Source organism: Acipenser ruthenus, chromosome 5 (assembly GCF_902713425.1).
Source record: "Acipenser ruthenus chromosome 5, fAciRut3.2 maternal haplotype, whole genome shotgun sequence".
Taxonomy (NCBI): domain Eukaryota; kingdom Metazoa; phylum Chordata; class Actinopteri; order Acipenseriformes; family Acipenseridae; genus Acipenser; species Acipenser ruthenus.
In genome coordinates, this window is record NC_081193.1 from 4,219,122 (window position 1) to 4,243,833 (window position 24,712).

General features: G+C 38.8%; 1 protein-coding gene across 2 annotated transcripts; it reads left to right on the forward strand.

Annotated features, from left to right (window-relative positions):
- The first annotated feature begins 3,385 nt into the window (after positions 1 to 3,385).
- cfap206 (cilia and flagella associated protein 206) lies at positions 3,386 to 21,064 on the forward strand. 2 transcript variants are annotated; one of them, XM_034003736.3, is made up of 13 exons: positions 3,386 to 3,850; positions 4,817 to 4,925; positions 6,035 to 6,118; positions 8,687 to 8,777; positions 9,408 to 9,596; positions 10,150 to 10,308; positions 10,746 to 10,960; positions 11,414 to 11,533; positions 11,946 to 12,144; positions 15,755 to 15,895; positions 16,025 to 16,218; positions 19,977 to 20,120; positions 20,568 to 21,064. In XM_034003736.3, exons 2-13 carry the CDS (start codon positions 4,818 to 4,820, stop codon positions 20,796 to 20,798), a joined length of 1,875 nt encoding a protein of 624 aa, XP_033859627.1. In that variant the 5' UTR covers positions 3,386 to 3,850; position 4,817; the 3' UTR covers positions 20,799 to 21,064. The 2 variants fall into 2 exon arrangements, with proteins under 2 accessions (XP_033859627.1, XP_033859628.1); XM_034003737.3 differs by lacking the exon at positions 3,386 to 3,850 and adding an exon at positions 3,867 to 4,000.
- The last annotated feature ends 3,648 nt before the right edge of the window (positions 21,065 to 24,712 follow it).

Here is a 24,712-nt window from a genome sequence, read left to right on the forward strand (position 1 = left end):
ACAACAACAAAAAAGATGCATCTCACTTTAACAAAAAGTGTTCATTGTTTTAAAATGGGCACGGGTGTAAGATTTAGATTCTTTCAGTTATTGTGGATGTGAGGCTCTATGAATCCAGACCTGTTGTGTGTGTGTTTTTTTTTTTTTTTAGCATTTTGTATGTATGAAAGCAGCTTGGTAAAACCATTAATATCAAACAATTGTATCCATCAAAATACAAGATGGGTGTTATTAAAAAAAAAAAATAGAAAAACTGGGTTGTATGTTTAATCCTGATTGCTTACAGGTTTTTGTTTTTTCTTCTTGGAAGGCAAGTGATTATAGAACACCCATTGTTCTGGACTCTGGATCCACACTCAAAGCTGGCTCTGCTGATCAAGATCTACCAACCACCATGTTCATCACTGGAATTGGGTGGCCTAAATACAAGGTAACTCCTGTGTGATTTTCCTTCTGGAGGGACTCTGTTCTATTACATTTACCATATTTTGATTCTTCTCTGCATTTCCTGGAAATGCATGTAAATATAGAAGGAACATCACCTCAGCTTTTTATGAAAATCTCTTGCAGTAACTTATTAAACCTCTATGTAAAGGGTGAAGTATTTGATTTATTATTAGTTCACTATATGTTCAGTTATGTTTTGCACCCTGTGTACCAATGTAATTTCTTTTAATTGGTATATAAAACCATGTATAATTAGTCTTTCCTCCCTCATTAGGAAACCACAGTTGGTCTCCAGTGGTTAAGTGCACAGAGTCAGTCAGTTCTGCTTTCTCCAGATTTCACATGCAGTGATTACATGGGGACCTTTGGCTTTCCAGCTTTCTCCCCTGAGCTTTTAAGTGTTTGTAGGAAATTTAAAATGAGAATTTAAGTGTAAAAGATATTGTCAAATTGTTTTTAAACTCATTTTTAAATGACTTGATGCATTTTAAACCATTCCAAATTACCCATAGCATATCCTATCATTAACAAATTCCACATTCTTTTTGTAATAGGAAGGTATTAAACTGCTGAACTGGCCTGTGGCCCCCAACAATTAATACAGTGTGTAGTTTAATAATGTGCCCCACTGTTAGATACGGTAGTAATATACAAATATTCTAAGTAAGAGATAATTTAAAGAGCTAGTATTATTGCCATTTAGTGTTGTACAAGCATTGTTTTTTGTATTCGCACATTTACCCCGTAGTGGGGAGATACCCCCTCCTGCAGGGCTACTTGCCTATGATTTCATAGCTGTGTGTGGGGTTTTTTAATTTTTTAATTTTGAAACCAAAAATTTGAGTTCAGATCAAACTGTCTGGGAGTATAGGTGTAGTTCCTAAGCATCTTCTTCTTAGGTGATCCTGCAGCTTTCAAATGCTGCTGTGAAATCAGAGCTGCAGCAGCAAACTAGACTGAAAGGATGTGATCTGTAGTGTTTTAATTGTAGAAAACACCTTCTCTTGCAGGAGGTTATGAATGGCAAGTTTGAAGGAGAAGCTTACATTGGACATGATGCCCAGCACATGAGAGGAGTTCTGTCCTTAAAATACCCCATGTAACACGGGATAATACAAAACTGGGATGAAATAGAGAAGGTACTGAACTGGTTTCAGTCACTGTAACCAGGGGAAGTAACTGCAGTAAGGGAAATAAAGCTGAAGTCTGGCAACCACACTTTATTTTGTGATGTGATACTTGAATTTTTAGTTTGCCTAACTGAGTAAACCCGTATTGCTTGGTACATGCATTACATTTTAGAGTAGGTACCTTGCATTGACTAAAATACGTTATGTACGTGTGATAACAAAGTTTTATTTTAATTATTATTTTTTTAGTGGCTTTGTTTTTCAATATTAGATTTTTAATAAGCACTCTGGTTCTGGATTTGGCAACGCACCTTTCACCACCAGCTCTGTGTTGATCCTGAGGAACATCCAGTTCTGCTGACTGAGGCTGTTCTGAACCCTCAGGAGAATAGGCGGAGAATGGTGGAAATCATGTTTGAAGCTTTCCTGGTGCTCCTCACCACAGGAAGGAGTACAGGTAAGAATGAAACTACTGTATTATAATAATGACTAACAGTGACGGCACTTACTTAGGAATACCTTTTTTTGTTTTGTATTTGGTATCTGCGAGAGTGCTTGTTTAGTTTGAGGAAGTGCCCCTGCTTTATGTGTTAGTTGCCATGTTCTCCTTTTGATAGCTCACTGTGACCTGAAACCTGTAGCCATGTGTTTTAATTGTCCTGCTCCAGTTGCTGCAAGTGAGAGGCTTCTCGTTCAGAACCTCGGCGGAGCTGGAGATAGTGAGGGAGGTGAAGGAGAAATGCTGCTATGTGGCTCAGGACTATGAAGCTGAACTGAGTGGCTCACGTGGACCCGAGACCGACACGGAGATGTATTACACACTACCTGATGGGCAGGTCATTAACTTATTTCCAAGTTATTTGTTATTAATTTGGAGTTCTAAGTTAACAAAGCTGCATATGCAACTTGGGATCTAGCGCCATCCAGTGGCCAAATCTAATTGTGCACTACCCTAATGTGTGGGCTTGTTTGTTTTCTTTATTCATAAAGGTGGAAACACCTATATGCTGTCTGGTTTGCATTTGCGACTTCATTTATTTGTATATATGTTTCATAGTCCCATTTTCTAATGGCATAATAAGCTGGGGATACTATGGTGTATATTCAATTGATCTAAATGCTGCTGATTTTCTCCTTGGTTCACATGTTTCCCAGGGAGGAACTCTTTTTTATTTTAAATCTTTAGATCTTCCATTTTGAACTTGTTTAAAGATACATTCAACAGTGTTTAAATCCTGAATAATAAATAATTTGAGAGTAGTTAAGAGATATTCGGTTACTGAACACAATATTCTAGATGAGATTTTACTAATGCATTGTAAAGTTTTAACATTACTTCCTTTGATTTAAATTCAACACTTTTCACAATATATCCGAGCATCTTGTTGGCCTTTTGTATAGCTTCCCCACATTGTCCAGATGAAGATCCTTGCTAATAGGGATCTGTGACACACCCCCCCCCCCCCCCCCTCCCTGCCCTAAGTCATCTGACTCACATGAAAGACAAAGGATCAGCCTGGTGTTTCAATTGCTGCCACATCTTGAACCTAAAACTGAATCGACTTGTAAGCGGTACTGCGTTTGGGTGGACAATGTTATCAACCGAACACACTTACAGGATCATCAAAAACTTATATATATATATATATATATATATATATATATATATATATATATATATATATATATATATATATATATATATAATTATGCACTTAGTAAGAATATGAAGGGTACTAGCTGCCTCTGCTACCGCTTTTTACCTGTAAAAGGAAGTCTCTTTACCTGCAGTTTCCACCCTAGAGCAATTTATAAAATAGGAGACAATCTTAGAAAATCTGACAATTTAAATAATAGGGCTTGGGTCATTTGGGTACAATCCTTTGTGCAATAATGCAAAGCTACATTTCTGCATAACACGTACAAAACCAAAACATTAAGATCAACAGATTATTTACCTATTGTAAAGCTTTGTCAAATTGAGTGACACGGTCATAATAAATAGTATTTTTCCTTTTCAAACGTAATGTTTTATTTGTTTGTTCTTTTTCTTGTGTGCTTGCACCACAGGCTCCACGGCCTCCTTCTGTAAGGTTTAGGTAACACCATGGAAACATTGGTTACGATGTTCCAATCAGAAGCGAGTGTCAATGTTTGTCGCTATGGCAACCAAATGCCGGCATGAACAATTGCAAAGTGTTTCGCTTTCCACTGAACCACACAGAAAAACCGTTTGAGAAACCAAGTGGACCTGTCTGACAAGAGTGATAAAAGTAGGTGTATCAGTTTTTTTTTTATATCATCTAATTGAACGCTGATCGTTTTTTTTTGTCTTTCTTTATTTTTTTGGCTTAGTTAGTCACCAGTCAATACCGGAAACGAACTATTTTGTGTGTCGCTTTCTGAGTCCAGACGGCTTTCAGGTTAGTCCGCACCATTTATGCAAATTTAAACATCTGTGACTCGAAAACTGCCCTAGACCACCACAGTATAAAAGTTGTGGGAGATTTTCCAGAGTGATATTTCCGGAAATTAAAACGTGCACTTCATTGAATACAATGAGACCAGCCGACTAAAATCGAATATATATATATATATATATATATATATATATATATATATATATATATATATATATATATATATATATATATATATATGTGAGCTTACTTTGTTTTCAAAATTCACAGTACAGATTTACTTTACTGAAATTAACATATCTAGGCTGGTTTCATGTTAAAGGGCATTGGTAGCACAGAAGCTCTTTAAGAAAAGGAAGCAATACAAACTTTGTCTGCAAGAAGCCACCTACAAATTTATTCTCTTTGGTTGGCAAAGCATTTGCAAAGCAGCTGCAATGTGCCAGCGCCCTGGCTTTAGAGGCACATGTTTTGCTTAATTCCTGTGTATCATGGTGGAGAATCAGATTCGACTGCATGGGGTTTAGAGGTCAACACTGGTGCCTGGGTGAGATTAGGGAATACTCTTTTTAAAAGTGAGACAGCTACAATATATGCCAAACAAAGTACAGACTTACTTTGCAGGTTTAGTTAACGATTGCAGAATGATTTAGAATAGTTCATCCCAGGTGTCTTTTTTTTGTTTTGATGAATTAAAAAATTAATTGATAGCCATGAAACTCTAGATGACCGAACTTTATTAAAAACACTACAAATCTGTTTTAAACTGTCCTCAGTTATTATTATGTTTTCTTAAATGTGGCTTTTATTCTGACTCAGAATGTCGCGTGCTCAGGCTGAAAGTGTCATCAAGAACATCATTCGAGAAATTGGTCAAGAATGTGGTGCTAAAGGACAAGCTGTGTCAGAGACTCTGGTCGCTTTCATGGTAGGCAGAGTATAACATACACTTTATAAATAGGCATGCAGATTTTTACAAGCCTATTGATATGTATCCAGTTAATACTTTCATCTATTTTTTTTTTTTTAATAATTCATGCTTGAAAGGGTATAAATGCATATTGCTGATTTCCAGGTGGTATTTGCTATGTGGTTTGCATTGCCTTAAGAAACCAACACTAAAAGTCTATTGAGATCCGAATTTTGTAATATGTATCCAAATTATGAAAAGAATATGTATTTTTAGTTATAGCTAATATAAGGGGCAGCAGTGTGGAGTAGTGGTTAGGGCTCTGGACTCTTGACCGGAGGGTTGAGGGTTCAGTCCCTGGTGGGTGACACTGCTGCTGTACCCTTGAGCAAGGTGCTTTACCTAGATTGCTCCAGTAAAAACCCAACTGTATAAATGGGTAATTGTATGTAAAAATAATGTGTAAAAAAATAATGTAATTGTATGTAAAAATAATGTGATATCTTGTAACAATTGTAAGTCGCCCTGGATAAGGGTGTCTGCTAAGAAATAAATAAATAATATATATATATATATTCTACATGTGTCACGGCCCCCATTGGAACCTATTCGCACAGCTACAGTTATAATCAGTAGATCTCACACCCACAATGTCACTGACAAAGCACCCAAAATGTTTAAACCATAGCCTGTTCTATAGAAACACATTAAGTACGTTAATATCAAGTTATGTCTATTTAGATTTAATTAATGCCTTATACTGTAATATATTTGTAAGTGTTGAGTGGCTACCTCTAATCAAGCTGAGAGTGTACCTTCTCTTGTACTCCTTGTATGACACAACATTAGAGGTAGCTACAGATCACTTATACATTTATCTCCAAGTTGGGTCACTGGAGATGAATCATGCAGTATACTGCCATCAGCAGCTGCTACCAATGTGTTCATTAAAACTACTAAGCATGGTTTTGTCTTCTAATTGTTTTAAAAAATGAGCTGTGGCCATTAGAAACAGCAGGAAGCACTTCTCAGAGTATCCTTTGTTTAATTGCAATCCTGCTTTTTCATGGCAGGGTCAAATGACAAAGATCTTTCCATAGCTAAAAATCCCTCTTAATATCATCCAGGTAAAAGCTGTAGTTTTGGATCCGAGAAACCAATTCAACGTTGACAGAACACTTACAAAGAGCGATGTCCAGAAGCTTATCAAGGTAAGGCTTGTTCCATTGAAATATAAACACCATCCTGTGTGGCTTTAAATTGTTGACCTTTTTAAATGCTATAGCGCTAGTTGTTATCCATATTTCTGTTTTTCTTATTTAAATTCTGTATATAATCAGTGTAGATAAGTAAGTTATTATTTCTTATTGTATCTGTTTTCTGACGGTGTGTGTAATGGAAAGTCAATTTAGGAAATGCTGAGAAAATATAATTGTTTGAGGAGCTGTAGAACCCCTTCATGGCTTACTGCAGTAGTGTGTATGTCTATCTATATTACAGCAACAGTGTCTGCTCCAGTGGTGGCTCCTCAGAGGGGGCAAGTCTCTGTTATAAACTCCTATCTGCTATTAATCACAGTACTAGCAGCAGCAGATCACATGATCGGAGCACAGGTTTTAATTGGTGGAGCCCACAGTACAGTAGTCTCTGGCTAAGAGAACATCCCTCAGGAAGCAAGCAAAGTGTTCTTATAGCCGAAGTGTTTTCTAAGAAGGAGTTAGCCACCAGACACAATATGAATAAATAAATAAATACATATATATATATATATATGTATTACTTGTCATGACGCACATGCATCAGCATATGAAATGAACTGAATAAATAAAAGAAAAGCAATAGGCTAGTGTATGTTAATAAACTAATAATAAAGTAACAGACAAACTAACGTTAGTAAACTAACTGTCAAACTAAATTAACACAGCACCCCTACACATGTTAAAAATGCAGCAGCACTATACAAGACATGCACATTATTGAACAGAATGGTGAAGCAACTCCCAGAATAGGAAACACCAAATTGCTCAGCGACTTGTGTCTGATTCAGGTTTTTCTCAAGAGCGTGAACAATGGCCAACTTTGTGTAGCAAGAGAAACAGCGGCGCATTTCGCCATTTGTTTCCATGCCATTTTGTAGCGCTGAGGTGCACTCGTGGAAATCAGAATACAAAACAAGGCAATGAGATGACGGCGGTTCTGGAAAGATTTAAAAAACCAATCTGTGTGCCTCAAGACACTCTCGCTATGACAAGTCGCTTTTTAAAAGACTGAATAAACCATTTCAATTTAAGTTTGATGATGAGGAGTTATCAGGTTACAAAACAGAACTGTATCTGTTGTGAACGAATCGCTATCGGTGCCAAGAAGGTGTTCTTTTAAGCAAAGTTCCTGTTCCTTTAGCCGGAGCATTTAAAATGGGGAAAAATCTGTTTCACCACAAGGGTGTTCCCTTAGGCGAAGTGTTCTCTTAGGAGGTGTTCCTATACGCAGAGACTACTGTACTAGCAATAGCAGGTGATGTAGTCCGGTACGGTAGGACAAATTAAAAAACCTGGCAAAGTTAAATACAAAGCCAGCAAGTTGCTGATGTGCGTGGATGACGGGAGTTGTAGTTTTCCTTTGCATTTCTGCTGATTGGAAGCACCTTACTGTGTACAAGATAAACTACTATTCCCAGAAGACACATTTCTTGCCCTTATGCCTATTGCATTGTGACACCGTAAGTGAGATACATTTTAAAGTTTCATATTATGATACCACTTCCTTTCTCTTACAAAAAATCTAGTTGTTGGTGTTGTTTTTTTCTCTGTTAGTGTTTGTTGGAAGTTGTATTTATATTATTTTAGTCCTTCCCCAGCAGCGTTTGTTTATTTTTCCCAGCACAGGTAAACTCTTTCACTTTTATTTTCGCCTGTACCGTACATAATTATTTTGTTGGTCAGTTTAGCAAATTAAGTCTATATAGGATGTGCTTAATTTTTGTCTGCCTTTCTCCTGCCGTAACAACATTGTTTAGAAAATATTGTATGCAAAGTATGTTAGTGACGTGGTCTTGAAATTGAAATGCTATATCAATGTTGTATACAGTGCCTTTTTAAACATACGCTGGCAGTGTGTAACAGTTAAGTGTATTAGAATAAACTATGATGGGCTACTGCTTTTGATCCTCTGTTGGCTAGTGGAGAAAATGCATTTAACAGATGAATTGGGTTAAACCTGTTCAGACTGCACTTGTAGATCTCTTGATCTACCCCTCCTACAGTGTACTGGAGTTCCCTCATCTACGCACCACGTTACTGGATCCTCAGCTAATGCACTATCCTTGCACTATTGCACTACTATTAAGTCATTGTAGATATAACTTGTTGTAATCCTAACTTGTTGCATCCTATTTCATATTGTATTTTAGTAATATTATTTGCACTTACTGTAAACTGTACTGTATTTAAATATTAATCTTGCTTTGTAACCATGTACTGCCCTGTAGCACCTGTAAGTCACCTTTAATAATAAATATAATAATAATAATAATATGAAAAGTGTTGTCAGTCCGAATACAATAATAAGATTCTACTGCTGCTGGGAGCCTAAGGAGAGCCCAAGCCCCCTGCCTTTTTCCTTCCCGTTGCCTCCCCGTTTTTTTTGGCCACCAGCCATCACTGGTTTGCACAATACTGCTTTATAATTAATTAAGCATGTAAAGACTAAGCGTTCATCCATAATGGAAAGTATTTGTTGAGAACAATATTTCTAAACAGCCAGTACAATTCTTCCCCCAGCTCTGTGTGGACAGACTACTTGATCCAAAAAGCCTGTCTCTTGATACAATCAAAATGCAGGTTTACTTTGATATGAATTACACAAGCAGGGGTAAGTACTGTTCCTTCTTTTATAGTCTGCATAACTTAATGAGCTGTTGAACACAAATACCCAGAAGACAAATATCAACTGACAATTAACCAATAATCCAATTATTTGTACAATAGAGTTTATTTTATTTATCTAAAATCTTTAAATACCCAATAGAAAAAACTGAGTGAGACTTAAAGAACATTTCCAGGTAGACTTCCCCTGTATAGTTAAAGCAGAAACATTTGTTTACTAATTCAATTTTCTTCTTTAATTTGTTTTACTGTTGCTTTACCTTTTTATGATGTTGCTAAATGTATCTTAGTGATAACACTAATAAAACACACTTTGGCTAATCTGGGCTACATTGCATTTGTCTATGGCTGGCAACTGGAATTGAAGTTCCAGAATTAATGGTAATTCCAATCAGAACTATCATAAAAATTATGGGGGCAACACAAAAACTTAAGACTAATTTTAAACTTAGTTTTCATTTTTTTGAAAGTAATAGCCTATGCTACCGAATTGATACAGGAAATTATACAATGTGTTATTTTCTTATTATTAAGATGTTTACTGTATGCAGATTGAGGCAGGCAGGTGCGATGTACAGAACATGGTATTCCTCACTGATTCCCAAATTCCCATTAGGAGAGTTCTTGGATGAGCACCGGCGCGTGCTGGAGTCCAGACTAGCTCCAGTGAGTCGAGAGATCACAGACAGCCGTGCGCGGACTCGAGAGGAGCTGGAGAGCCTGTATCGCAAGACTGTCAGCTTCCTGGTTCTGCGTTCAGGGCTGGGGTCCCCCACTGACATCACCACAGTGCGAGAGACAACCGGTAGAGAATCAGTTCATCACTGACATCAACACAGTGCGAAAGACAACCGGTAGAGAATCACTGACATCACTGACATCAACACAGTGCGAAAGACAACCGGTAGAGAATCACTGACATCACTGACATCAACACAGTGCGAAAGACAACCGGTAGAGAATCACTGACATCACTGACATCAACACAGTGCGAGAGGCATCTCAAGCTGCTGATGTTTGTTTTCTGTGTGGATACAGCTTTATCAGTATGGTACAGGCTTTGTATGTGTTAATGTGTTGGACTTACTATCCATCCTAGTATACAAAAAACAAATAAAGTTATAGATTTGCTTTTAGTTTTACATTTCTATCTACTACCCTCAACCAGTGATGTTACAGAAATGAAGACTCATGATAATTGTTTAACAGCAGAATCTCTTCATTCTGTGACGCATTTTAAAATAATACTAATTTATGGGGCTACAGTGGCTGATCTTAATACAGCTGCCCTAGTATTGTATATAGTGATGTTAACTAGTGGATGAAAACAGTTTAACACGTTGTTCTGTCCACGGCAGCGGCCCTTCAGAGTGTGTTCCCCCAGTCTGAGTTGAGCACCTTCCTGTCCCTCAATAAGAGGGATAAAGAGCGGCAGCTGAATGAACTCACCATGATCGTCACAGGGATCCGGCTCTTCAACAAGGACTGTGGAAAGGGAGGGGACTGCATTGATGACTGTGAGTTCCTATAGACAATGTGTCCTACCAGACAGGTCATCTTCTTAGACCGTGTAGATCTGAATGTATAAGGAACTTGTCAGAGTTGTTAGGTGGGGCATCGCCACTGAAGTCATTTCTCTGCCAACCACTTAACTAACGCTTCAAAGAAAATGCACAATCTTAATGCTGCATTGCTGCATATTTGTAAATTAATGCTGTTTTCTGTATTTTTATAATAGCGGTTGATTGAGACGTGTTTTTATTTAGATAGAATTCAATGTGATGTTTAAATGTGAAACTACAGATTCTCTGTTCTTGACATTTTAATGCACCTTTCTAATCTACTGTAGCAAACCTATAGCACGTGTTTCTATATACAGTACATATATGTTTATTTAATAATGTGCTGCAGATAAAAACAGACATGAAAAACTTTGTGTAATGTTCATGTTTAGTGCCTGCAATCCTAAATGAAGCTGTTCCAGCGACCTGCAAACACATTGAATCAGAACTACAGGACTCCCAGCAACTAGCATACAGCTACACAGCTCTCATTGAGAAACTGGACAGCAAGGACAACTTGGGCAGAGATCATGAAATACATCCGCACCTGTTGAAAAAAGCATTATATAACGTTCGACAACATGAAGCATTCTTGCAAATGATTGTGGTAAGTTAAAAATAACATGTTGTCACACAGTCAGGGAGATAGATTGTGTATCATCCCATTGTCTCATCACAGAGAGAGGAAGAGTATTGCCTCAATCCATTGTCCTCAACTTCAAATAGAGCTCTTTCGGGTTAACTGGTTGTTGGCCTGCAAGAGTAAAACAGAAGAGGTGTTTAAAAAGGCTGTGCTACTGACAAACCTGAAATTTATTTAGCCTGATTCTTACTTTTTCATGTCAATGTTCACACCCTGTGGGCCTCAGAAGTTTAAGTGGGTCTATTTTAGTTTAGTAATATGGAATATCTTACTGCAGTATGTGTGCGTTAATTCTCTTTTTTTATCCACTTACAGTAATAGAATATGTATTTGTGTCTTTATCAGTGTGTCTGTTCCATCTGTTTATGTGTTTTTGTCATTAACATGTGTTATATACGTTTCGCAATGTGCATTTAGTCTGACGTGATCACATGTGCACAGCAAGTGGAAAAGCTGCAGAAAGAGCTTGGAGCAAGGATGGAACAGTTGAAATCCACAGTGAAGGCTAAGACTGCTGTTCCCACAGCACAGGTCTTTGTAAGTACCAAGGAATATACAGGTCTTTGTAAGTACCAAGGAATATACTCAATCTGATCATCACATGATTCCACTCATCGGCTTTTTTTTTTTTTGAGATTTTTCTAAGTACATTTTTAATTAGATGTTTTATTTACATGTTTTTTTTTTTTTTTAATTCTCTATAGCTAAAGCCTCACACATACACAATGCTGGTCAAAAGTAGACTTTACACTAGAATTTGATTACTGGATGTTCAATGAATGGCAGCACAATATGAGACGGTCATTAACAGACTTTGTTCCTCACTACCTCCCAGTTCCGTTTCTGTATGCAAGCAGCGTATCTATGGAAATGCTCAAGATTGGACTTTCTTGTGCAAATCAATTCTCCTAATGTTGTTGTTGTGTTTTGGGGTTTTTTTTGACGTTAGCCCCATTTTATAGCGCTGTCAAACTATTGGTCAGGGTTCCAGGACGAGATGGTGCTGCTGAGTATTCTCAGTAACATTGTGACCCACCTGCGACCCTTCCAGGGTAACCTCTCAGAACTCCTCCCACAAAGAGACATTGAGCCCCTGCTGGAAGGGGAGGAGGTCAGAAGTGATGAGGAGAGGATGAAGGGAACCGCAGGTCAGTACAGCGATTACACAGCAACAGGGCACATTCCTCTGCCTCTTTGGAAGTCTGCTTTGTCACACCATTGTCCACCAGCTGTTATAATCAAGTGCCTGTGCGCCAGGAAGAGCACTACAGAAGAGGTACTCTATCAGTGGGAAATTAGTGACAGTGGTGCTGTCATACTGTCATTATACCCTGTCCACAGCGCTTCCAACATTATATCCTATCCACAGCCCTTCCTCACTTCCAACAGTATACCCTGTGCACAGCCCTTCCACACTTCCAATATTATACCCTGTCCACAGCCCTTCCTCACTTCCAACAATATACCCTGTCTGCAGCCTTTCCACACTTCCATTATACCCTGTCCACAGCCCTTCCACATTTCCATTATACCCTGTGCACAGCCCTTCCACACTTCCAATTATACCCTGTCCACAGCCCTTCCACACTTCCATTATACCCTGTCCACAGCCCTTCCACACTTCCATTATACTCTGTCCACAGCCCTTCCACACTTCCATTATACCCTGTCCACAGCCCTTCCACACTTTCATTATACCCTGTCCACAGCCCTTCCACACTTCCATTATACCCTGTCCACAGCCCTTCCACACTTCCATTATACCCTGTCCACAGCCCTTCCTCACTTCCATCATACCCTGTCCACAGCCCTTCTACACTTCCATTATTCCATGTCCACAGCCCTTCTACACTTCCATTATACCCTGTCCACAGCCCTTCCTCACTTCCATCATACCCTGTCCACAGCCCTTCTACACTTCCATTATACCCTGTCCACAGCCCTTCTACACTTCCATCATACCCTGTCCACAGCCCTTCTACACTTCCATTATTCCATGTCCACAGCCCTTCTACACTTCCATTATACCCTGTCCACAGCCCTTCCTCACTTCCATCATACCCTGTCCACAGCCCTTCTACACTTCCATTATACCCTGTCCACAGCCCTTCTATACTTCCATTATACCCTGTCCACAGCGTTTCCTCACTTCTAAGCACTCCTTTCACAGGCCTCTGTCAGAAGTAACATAAAAGTGCTTGTTTGAAAGAAATTAAATGTATTAAAATATTATGGGTAGTTTTTGGATATGAGTGGGTAAAACTTATACCCCTTCTCCACTGGCATATCCGACATGTAAGGGCTCAGTACGGTACGGGTACGGGTGCTTCTCCACTGGCTATTTGTCAAGCGAGAACCAAACCGCAAAACTCTGGCTTCACAAGACATCTGAATCTAGCTAGGAACCAAGCCGAGCCAGGGGCGTGGTTTAGGATTTTCGTCATTACGTTGCATCAATCAGTACACTCCAGAAAAACAAACAACAAACATGGCGGGCAGCGAGAGTGATGAGTGAAACATACAGCCTTGGGAAGCTGAGGAAGTGCAGGCTCTAGTTTCTCTGTGGGCATATAGAAGTGTTCAGGAAGATCTGGAGTCGTGCGTCAGAAATGACAAAGTGTATGCCCGAATTTCTGACAATTTGAAGCAAATACACATAAATGTGGGTACGGTACACTTAACTCACACACTCAAAAACACAAAATTCTATTCTTGTGTACAAAAATATAGTATAACTAAATACAGCTGTACCATACTTACAACTCTTGTTGCGCTTTTTTAAGCACCCAAACAAAAAACAATAACTATCCTTAAACGGGATATATTCAATAACATTTGTGGATTATAAAGAAATTCCTAAATATATTCACAAAATATAGTGATACAAGATACAGCTGTACCATTAGTCTATTAATTTTTGTTTGCGCATCTTTTGGCAAACTCAGTTAATTATAACAACAATCTTTCATTGCGTGTGTCGCACAGCTCGGCTCTGCAGTGGAAAAACAACCGAGACATTCGCTTCAGAAATGCTACTTTTTGCTTACTTTTTAATTATATTAACAATACACTCCAGCAGCACTTTTTGTGTAGAGCTAGTAAGCACTGAAACGTAAAAACTTCCAGTAGAATGCTGGTACAAGAAGTTATAAGCAGGTGGCTGCGGATTGGTCGATTCATTATTCTTATTTATGTCTGGCATTGAATTCAAGATTATGCTAGCTATGATGACCTATTACAGTGCATCAACAGCTGTAATGTCTAAAATATGTTCTTCTAGCCACAAGGTGTCAGGCTTTGTTGCTATTTTATTTATTTATTGCATTTATATACCGGTAGCTCTTTTTATACAAAAGTATTGCAAAGCACTGTACAGTACATAACAAAAAAAAGAACAAACCAGATGCCCTTATCCAGGGCGACTTACAATTGTTACAAGATATCACATTATTTTTACATATAATTACATAATTTTTTTACACATTATTTTTACATACAAATACCCATTTGTACAGGTTTTTTTTGTTGTTTTACTGGAGCAATCTAGGTAAAGTACCTTGCACAAAGGTACAGCAGCAGTGTCCCCCACCAGGGATTGAACCCACTGAACTCTCTGGTCAAGAGTCCAGAGCCCTAACCACTACGCCACACTGCTGCCCTATAGTATTTCACACATACAACTATCACAGTCAGACCATTTAAAGACCAGTATACACATAATACAAAAGCAGCAATTTTAATGTTACATTAAACCCACTAAGATAATAAAGCCATTTTATAAAAGTGTGTTTTTAGTCTTGACTTGAAAACTGTAACAGTCCCAGCTTCCCTGACAAACGAAGGCAGAGCATTCCATAATTTAGAAGCTCTACAAGAAAAAGCCCTACATCCCGTGTTGCTTTTGTTGACCTTAGGAATAACCAGTAGGCCCGTGTCCTGTGATCTCGGAGTGCGGTTTTGAAGATACGGGGTCAGTAACTCCTGCAAATAACTACAGTAGGTTCTAATCCATTCAAGGCCTTGTAGGTTAACAACAAAATCTTAAAATCAATTCTATACTGCCCAGGGAGCCAGTGTAAAAAGGCCAAAACGGGTAATATGTTCACTTTTCCTGGTTTTAGTCAGAATTCTAGCAGCAGTATTCTGAACAAGCTGCAAGCGGGATACCACCCGTTTTGGGACACCAGAAAAAAGTGCATTACAATAATCAATTCTAGATTAAACAAAGGCATGCATTATTCTATTGGCATCAGATATGGAAATAATTGGTTTAGCTATATTTCTCAAATGGTCAAAAGATTCTTTAGTAACTTCCCTAATATGAGTCTCAAATGATAGATCAAGATCAAAGATGACCCCCAAATTCTTTTTTTTTTTACCCAGTAAGAGAACCTATATGTTTGGTGCTGTTCTGATAAATTGATTTACCAGTATTTGAAGTTCATTCCTGATTTATAAAATTAGTAATGTGACAAATAATAAACAACACTGGTATATGGCTGGAGCAATTACAATTACTGATTGATTTCTGTTTTAGAAATAAAGTGGGCTGACTTTGCGATGGCGGAAAAGCTTAGTAAATATGTTCCAAAATAATTCGTTTTATTTCACCAGCAGAAGAAGAAAGCATGTGATGGAACGGCAGCTACTGTGCAGTGGAGAACATGTTTTAAAGAGAACTTCTCTTTTTATTGACAGTTTTCTAAATAAAAGATTCATAGTGATTCATTAACAAAATAAGCATATCTTGTTCTGCAGGAGAGCGTATTAACCCTTCGGAGTATAAAAAACAAGACTGGCTCTTCCCTGAGACTACAGTTAACTTTGACAGACTGCCTCTTCAGTACAGGGGCATTTGCGGATATACACTTGTTGAGAAGGACGGCCTCTTATTGTCAGGTATGTTCTTGAGCAATCTCCTATATATATAATCACCCAGCATAAACTGATCATGCGCAAATAGACAGAGCTGTGAATTTGTGAAAGAAATGTTACATTTATCCTTACCTTTTTTTTTTTTTTTAATAGGTAATCCAAGTATTGGAATTTTGAAACACAAGGAAAAGTACTACATCTTTAGTTCCAAGGTGGCAGCATGTGCATTTGCTGCAAACCCAGATGAATATATTGCATTGATAGCAGAAAAGGCTAAACAGTGCGCTGAGCTAATTCAGCTGTTAGAGCTCCATCATCAGTTTGCATCTGCCTCCCACTACGCAGAGGTAAGAAGGTTCAAATGTGCCTGAAGTACCCTTTTAAACCAGAGTTTTCAAAATAAGCCGGCGACCGGCGCGATCCACCGTCTAAAACGATATTTGCAGCGGCTATTTTTATTTAGAAATATTACGATTATTTCCGAGTATTGTACCAAAAAAAAAAAAAAAGTGGTCCATTTGTTATGAGATATTTGGTGGGTAATGTCATGTTAGAGGCTGTACTCCTTTAAGAAGAAAGGCATGCTGGGATATCAGCTGAGCCCTTGTCAGCTGACGGCAGAAGATGAGAGAGGGAGATCTGAGGAGGAGGAGCAAGAAGAGAGTTTGGAGAGACACCACGCCAAACTTTTAAAATAAATCTGGGTGACTCCAGTACTTGGTACCAATAGGCAATGTAACATTTGTTCAAGTTTATCAATAAAAAGCTATTTTATTGAGGTTAGTTTAATATTTGGTACGTTACACACACACACAAAAAACATAAGTGTAACAATCTGTGCATTGGGTTGTATTATGTTTGTGTATTGTAGTTCCTGCTGTAATTGTGTCCCCTTCTCGCTCTGTATTTCCCACTGCTGGTTTTGTTCACCTCTGTCTGTGTCTGTGTAAATCTTAGCCTGCGTGTGGGCATGTTCTGTGTCTTCCCTGCGATTGGTCCTGTCTTTCCATGTCAGTCTTGTAGTGCATGGTCTGTGACTCCCCTGTGATTAGTCCTCTGGCTGCCTGTGTCAGTCGTGCTGCGCGTGGTCTGTATCTCCCCTGTGATTGGTCCTCTCTGTGAGCCACTGTGTGTGTACGTGTTCCATGTGTTCCCATTGGCCTGAAGTGTGTGGCCGAGGACCAATGGGATGTGTGTATTGCTCTCCTCTCATCTACATATAGGGGGAGCTAAGCCTATAAAGCCAAGGGAACACTAGTCTACATGTTGCTAGAAAATGTAGAATGAAATCTGTTGCATCTACATTCATGGGGTTTCCATGCGGGTCAATTTACACGTGAAATGGCGTTGCGAGTGCTCGTTTGGGAGAATTACTTGTGTAAATCAGGTTTGTGGCCGAAAAAAACAGACAAAGAGAGGGATAGGGTAAATCTCATTTACTCGTGTAAATGACGAAACACGGGAAAATCCACACCCAGTTTTGCATGGAAACCTGCATTTCATGTGTAACTGTTAATGAGCGTGTTTATCCTTAACTAGAAATATTGCAAGGGAGCAGGTCTGTTGTTACTGTGGATTCCAAGACGGCAGAAAGTAGTGGCTGATGGGCGATTTTATGGTTAGCAGTGGTGTAGTTCACCTTAATGATAATGTGGGCGGCTTTTTTTATTATTGTTTTTTGCTGTGTCTGGACTGTCATGTTGTATATCTCTTGTGGGTTTACAGTTCTATATAAAACCACTTACCATGAATTGCGTTATGCCCTTGTTATAGTATTAAAACAGCTGTTTGAGAATACCCTTGCTATAAAAACTATGCTAAAGTTAAACACGAAGCGCAAGTGAGCTGCTTAAATGTAACTGAATTAATTCCAGGCCTTTTTTTGATCCCAACTACGTCAAAGACAATGCGTGTCTGCCCTCCATGTTAATAAATATAGTTGGTGAACTGGATGTCATGAGCCAACTCGATCGCCCAAAACAGCGCAACAACATCCAACAAGTTGTTGATGCCCTCTCAGAACTGACCAAATAAAATTGCAAATGAACGTATTGATTGTGTTTTATATAATATTTAACACAACAGTAAATCCAACACAACTTAAAAGAAAGGAGAGCATCTCTGACAGCACGAGCCTCCTCAGATCGCTGCTGTCCAATTGAAACTGGCAGCTCAGGTACCCTTCACAGTTGCCAGGTCTGCTTATAATAAGCGGGATTGGGCTTGTTTTTGAGAGTCGTGGGTTGTAATTTGCATAAACACCCAACACGGGTCGCACTTGTTTTGGGTTTGTTGTGAAAGGCAGTGCTGCTTTTTTTTCTCATGAGACTGTAACCTTCCCCGTCTGTCTCACAGGTAGCCACTATTCCTGAACACCTCATTTTGTTGTTGAGAAGAGTTTGTGCAGGATACAGCAGGCAGTGGCAATTCTGGGAATTAATGCACTACTAATGACTTGACACCCCACTAATGACATTTGAAAAACAATTTGAGAAAGAGCAGTAAAACACATTATTAACAAACTAGGCACGAGGTATTTTGCTTTATTACAGCAGCTTAGATCCACTCGTGCACCAGTTCTCTGTGCATGGAAACCACATTTTCACAAAATTTCACAAAATGTCACTAGTAATCAAAAACAGCACTAGTACTTTATGCACAGCTAATTTACATATCAACCCCCACCTTTCCCATTCATTTGCATGACGTCGGGTGAAAAGCCCGGTTTACTCGAGTAAAATAAACTGAACGAACGGAAACCCAAAAAAGCATTTTACACGAGACATTTTTCTCGTGTAAATGTCTCGTGTTTAAAAAGAAACTTGCATGAAAACCCCATGATTGACACTTCCGATTTCGGGAGGCACTATTCTACAGCATGGAGAAATTGTAGATAGAATGTTGATGGACAGCACACGAAGACAATACGTAGATGATATATCCAGGAATCTGTGTAACTCCACATGTTCAACATTGGTGTTCAATATTGTTACGTCGGCCCGGGTCCACAAAAAAAAAAGATCCAACTTCTTTGTTGAATTATCATATTTTTATAAATATTGCTTTTGATTTATTATTATGAAAGACAAGATACCTTTGTGCCTACAGTATAGATTTATTTTGTTCAGAAGCAGCTTCAGCCACTTGCTCTCTATACAGTATAAATCTTGTTTAGTTTTTTTCATTCCGTTCATATTCAGCTAGCCTGCCTTAATTACTGGTGTGTTGTAAATATTATCGTCTATGTATTTAAATATTATGAGTTGATTAGGCTGAAGCAAAATAAATGCATAATAATCAATTATTAATAAATAAATGGGTCGTCTTGGATAAAGGCTGCAGCTAAATAAATAATATGTCATCAAGTTACCTATTACAGTATGCAACAAGGGAGTAATACTATGCAACTAACTTGTTTATGAATAACTAATATAGCTATGATTATATCTTGTTTACTGCATTCTTATAGTTCAGCTGTCTGTGCGCTCAACTTCTTTAGAATGCAGACTTTGCTTACATTCCAGTTTGTTTATAGCTTCCAGAGGTAATTTTTAGTGGGGTGCTCCCACAGTTTTGCACACAGCTCTGTATATCGTGTGTGATTTAAAGTGGTAGGGGTATATTGAAGTTACGTGAAAGAGTATTTCATTGATTTTCTTAGCAGATACCAGTTCTTTTTTCCAGCCAGTCTTGTATTGCAGGGGTCTTGATGATCCTAAAGTCAATTTCTCTTCTTGTTGATCTTGCCTTGCTGTGAGCCGTGCTGAAATAAAGCTCCTTTGTTGCACTAATGGAGTAGTTTGTCAGAAACTACAAGCAGACCATTACAAGTCTAGCACCTGCTTAAACCATGCAAAAATGTGCCAATGCGCCTCGACGATGTTGGTGCCCCCTACTACCTTGCAAGTGCCACACACTTCAGAACAAATTGAAAACCCTGGTTTAAACCAGTTAAACCCACTTCATTTCTTTTTACTCAAGTCTGTAAATGACTATATGTACACCAGATTTAAAAGCTGTAATGGAATACTACTGTCTTATTCTTTTGTTTTTGTCTCTTGTGTTCTTTGTTAGATTAAATAGTAACACTGTTGCTTTCTTTCAGGCTAAAGCTGGAGACATGCTGATGGTAAAACCAATTACAAAGAGTGACAGCAGTACACAAACAGACACCCACATAGTAGAACCAAACATCGTCAAATCATATGAGTGGAATGAGTGGGAGCTCCGAAGAAAAGCAATTAAACTGGTCTGTATTCATTGCTACACTAATTTAGATATGGAAGTGTGCTGATGCATTTAGACACCTAGGACTGATTCTGTATTGTTTTTATACAGGAGCCAATTACTAACATATTTGTAGTTTATTTAGACTCATCATCCATTCATTTATTATCCTCTAAAAGGGATGTACATCCCTGGTGACACGTCATGGCTTATACCTAGAGAACCATTTGCCCAACCGTGGAGGCTGTCTGTAACACATCCATGCATTCATATATCTAGTGAAGCTTCTATCTAACTGTGAGAAACGTTCCTCAACTTACTAAGAGTAACAGAATCTGGGATGTTTTAGTGTAATATTTAGCGTGATTGCGAGGTGCTACATCTCAGTTCTTTATCTCTAAAGTCTCTAATTCTGTATATGAAACACAAATCTATTTTAAAGTTTAATTATTTCAATAAACCTGTTCAGGCCAATTTGCGGACTAAAGTGACCCGCTCGATGCAGACGAATCTGAGCCACATTAGAAGGGATAACATCTCTCAGGTCTACCTTCCGAAGGAGGCTGGCAGCCAGACCAAGAAGCATGGAGCGAGCAGTGTGCCCAAGCCTCAGATTTACCTGGCTGGGCTCCGGGGACACATGTCCAAAACACCCCACATAGTTCAAACTAATTTAACTAGAGCTGTTGATGAATCATAATGAATTGATTTTTGTTATGCTGTATTTCATTAAACAGATGCTGTCTTTAATTATATATTATTGAAATGTATTACAGTTAAATGTTACTTTTTTAGTATATATAAAGACAAACATCACTATAAACATATTGGCCTGGTTAGATTGCAACTTATATCATCCTTTCTTTAATACATTGTTCCACACAGCTATGCTTTTTACACATCACTGTATATAAAACAAAAGTTGTTTGTATTTTAAAAAAACAGCTGTTTAATAAAACTTTATAACCTTCAAACAGTTTATCGTGTCAAACTATTTACTGCAAGTGTTTGTAACTTTCATTGAAAACAAATGATGTTTCACAAGGAACTCAATGTTCCACCCCAGCTTCCCTGAAGAAACTACAGGTACAGGTAGTGGTCATCAAGGAATTATTATTATTATTATTATTATTTATTTCTTAGCAGACGCCCTTATCCAGTGCGACTTACAAGGAATGTTCACGTATCTCTTCAGAACAATGAGACTCCTGACATGAAACCTGAGCAAATCACAAACATCTCAATATGTTACCCCCCCCCCCCCTCTTTCTTGCTTCCTGACTCTGGTAGCCACAGTACAATAAAGAATTGATTCATATTAACCTATGAAGCATTCAATTGCCTTGCCCCTCCTTTTCAGTGAGTTGCTCTCCTCTTAGGCACTCACTCACAGCTTGCACTGACCTGCTGCACTCATAGCATAGATGGAGACGACAATGTATTAAAACTCCACAACTCTATTCCTGTCACGTCTGGGACTCAGTCTTGGTCTTCAGATCTCACTTGAAAACATTTTTTATTTGTTTTTATCTTATACATGATGCACTCAATAACTTGTGCTAAATACTGTCATTATCAAGTTTCATCACAACTGGACAAGCAACAGCTGAGACTACAAAGGAAAGGAAGGTGCTATTGTCACAACTATCTACATTGTTTGACCTACCTGAGCTTCTGCAAACACCCAGACATGCTTAACACAACACTATAATCTCTGTCAGAGCTATCTTGCTCTTCATGTTCACCATGTTAAAGAAGCAAGACATACAGTAGAAAATGAATATTTTAGAAACTGCATAGAGACTGAGATAATATATGATGAAATGCAATTTGTTTGAACTCTAGCACTTTTCTTTTACATTTTAAATGGTATTTAACGAGCGCCTCTCTATAGAGTGAAATAACTGTCACAAAAAAGTTGTAGATTGTAGAAAATAAATATGTAAGTTCGTAAAAAAAAAAAAAGGGGGGGGGGTATCCAACTGTCATTTTTGACAGTTCACGCTCACAAATAAACTTGTATGCAAAGCGCAGGCAGCCACAGCCAAATGCTGATGCGACCGATGAGTATTTAAACGCACGCGCAGCAGGTTACCGCTGGCAGGCCAGTCTAGTGTCAGTGCAGGGAGAGCTGTATTTCAGTTACACTGTGCACATTCTCAGCTGTTCCTTTGTTTTATTATTATACTGTATATTAATAGTTTATTTTTATGTCCGTTGTTTTCAATTGCCTCTGTGCATGCAATATATGTTACGAAGGAAAACAAATAAGTAAAATAACGACAGCTAAATCACTATCGTGAATATTGCATCGCAATTGTCACATTGAGCAGGCTGACATTATTTTTGTAAAACGCTAATTATTATTTACCGTTGTCTAAAAGGCTGCATTAATTTATGAGGCGCTAGGGACATAATTCAAACTGACACCTCATATGGTACATACTGAAACCTCATACACTACATAGTGAAATTGCATACACTACGTAATTATTATTATTTATTTATTTATTTATTTATTTATTTCTTAGCAGGCGCCCTTATCCAGGGCGACTTACAGTCGTAAACAAAAATACATTTCAAGAATCACAGTACAAGTAATAATACAATTAAGAATGTTGTTTTTAAAAACAAAACAAAACAAAAAAAACAATAGACACGCAAGCACAGACAATTTCCTGTATTCAAACAAAATGTATTACTTGTATCTAGTTAATAGGTGTTTATTACAATAAGTTCATTCTTAAAGGGACATAAACATTACAATAAAATCATAGGTTACGGATGTAACCCCGGTTCCCTGAAAGAGAAGATGACCGCCAATGATACTTTTGGGCTATACCTGCTTGTCTGGTATTCGCTGCCGATAGGCTCCTCCGTGGAGTGACGCCCTCAGTCCCGCCTCACCAAGGTAATAAATAATCACTGCACAGAGACTTCAGTCTCTTCTGTATTGAACCTGCGAATGCGAGTGATGCGACCTCACAAGGTTGGCGGTCATCTTCTCTTTCAGGGAACCGGGATTACATCCATAACCTGATGTTCCCTTTCAATTCGAAGATGACCGCCAATGATACTTTTGGGAAAATATACCAAAGCCGTCGTGAGGGAGCATGAGCGGACAGCATCTGAGGGACATCTTGCTACTGCCATCTAGTGTTGGTGGTGTGACCGTGCAACCTCAGGGACCCTAGTGCCTACTAAAGACATAGAGGGATCTACGACATTAAGCTGGTAGAACCTGGTGAATGTATGCGGAGTAGCCCAGCTAGCCGTAGTACAAATATTAGTCAACGAGGCACCTCTGAAGAGGGCCCATGACGTAGCCAACCCTCTAGTGGAGTGCGCGGCCACCCTCCCAGGTGGGGGTAGGCTGGCATTGGTATACGCAGTCGAAACCGTGTCCACAATCCGCTGCTTAGAGAGGGCTTGACCTCGGGTCTGTTCACCATGACAAACGAAGAGCTGGTCAGACTGACACAGCGCTCTCGTTCTATTCACATAGCATCTCAATGCCCGAACTGGGCAGAGGAAATTTAATCTCCTATCCGACTCCTCCGCAAAGGGAGGAGGATGGAAAGCCTCTAGTTCCACTGATTGATTCAATTGAAACGATGTAATCACCTTAGGGAGGAAAGCAGGGTTCGTACGCAACGATACCCTGTTTCCATTGTCCCAAACGCACATACGGGAGCTGTGCACTGTGCATACGGGAACTATAGCTTCCCCATAGGGCCAGGCAGTTGCGAATAGCAGCTACCCTCTCTTCCGATAGGTAGGCTCGCATTGCAAGGGAATCCAGCCGGAGACCCAAATAAACCGTACTCTGCACCGGTGTTGATTTGGCTTTTTTGCATCGTTGAGGGTGAGACCCAGCCTCGACAGATGTTCTGTCACAATCGCTGTGTGGGCCACTGCTCCTCCCTGCGACTGGGAACAAATAAACCAGTCGTCCAGGTAATTCATCACCCTGATCCCCTGGGCGAGCATTTTATATCATATATAATATCATATACAGCGAATACCTGACAAGCAGGTATATCCCAAAAGTATCATTGGCGGTCATCTTCGAATTGAAAGGGGATGGTATGTATAGAACAGTTGTTTCTCAATGATATCTGTTACAATTAATTATTTTGCAGCAATACAATTACACAAATGTGAAAGTTCCTCATTTAACCCTCCTGGAGATTCAGTTCGAAGCCCATGTATCTGTTTCGCTTTTTCTTGTAACAGTATTTCATCACGATCATCATCCCTCCTTTAATTCTTAACCAATTCAATACCCAACAATCTAAAAGATGTCATGTCCCATTGGGGGGAAAAAGTCTTGCTACTGATGATTTAGGGTCACGATTCCTTATAGACCTTTTGTGTTCAATGGTGTGAAATGTTATTCTGCCTGTGTAACTTTCAATGGTGTGACAGGTTATTCTGCCTGTATAACTTTCAATGGTGTGAAATGTTATTCTGCCTGTGTAACTTTCAATGGTGTGAAATGTTATTCTGCCTGTATAACTTTCAATGGTGTGAAATGTTATTCTGCCTGTGTAACTTTCAATGGTGTGAAATGTTATTCTGCCTGTGTAACTTTCAATGGTGTGAAATGTTATT

Coding starts and splice junctions, on each gene's coding strand:
- cfap206 (XM_034003736.3), top strand. CDS start 4,818: ATGTCGCGTGCTCAGGCTGAAAGTGTCATCAAGAACATCATTCGAGAA. Junction 4,926..6,034: donor AGACTCTGGTCGCTTTCATG/GTAGGCAGAGTA, acceptor AATATCATCCAG/GTAAAAGCTGTAGTTTTGGA. Junction 15,896..16,024: donor GGACGGCCTCTTATTGTCAG/GTATGTTCTTGA, acceptor TTTTTTTAATAG/GTAATCCAAGTATTGGAATT.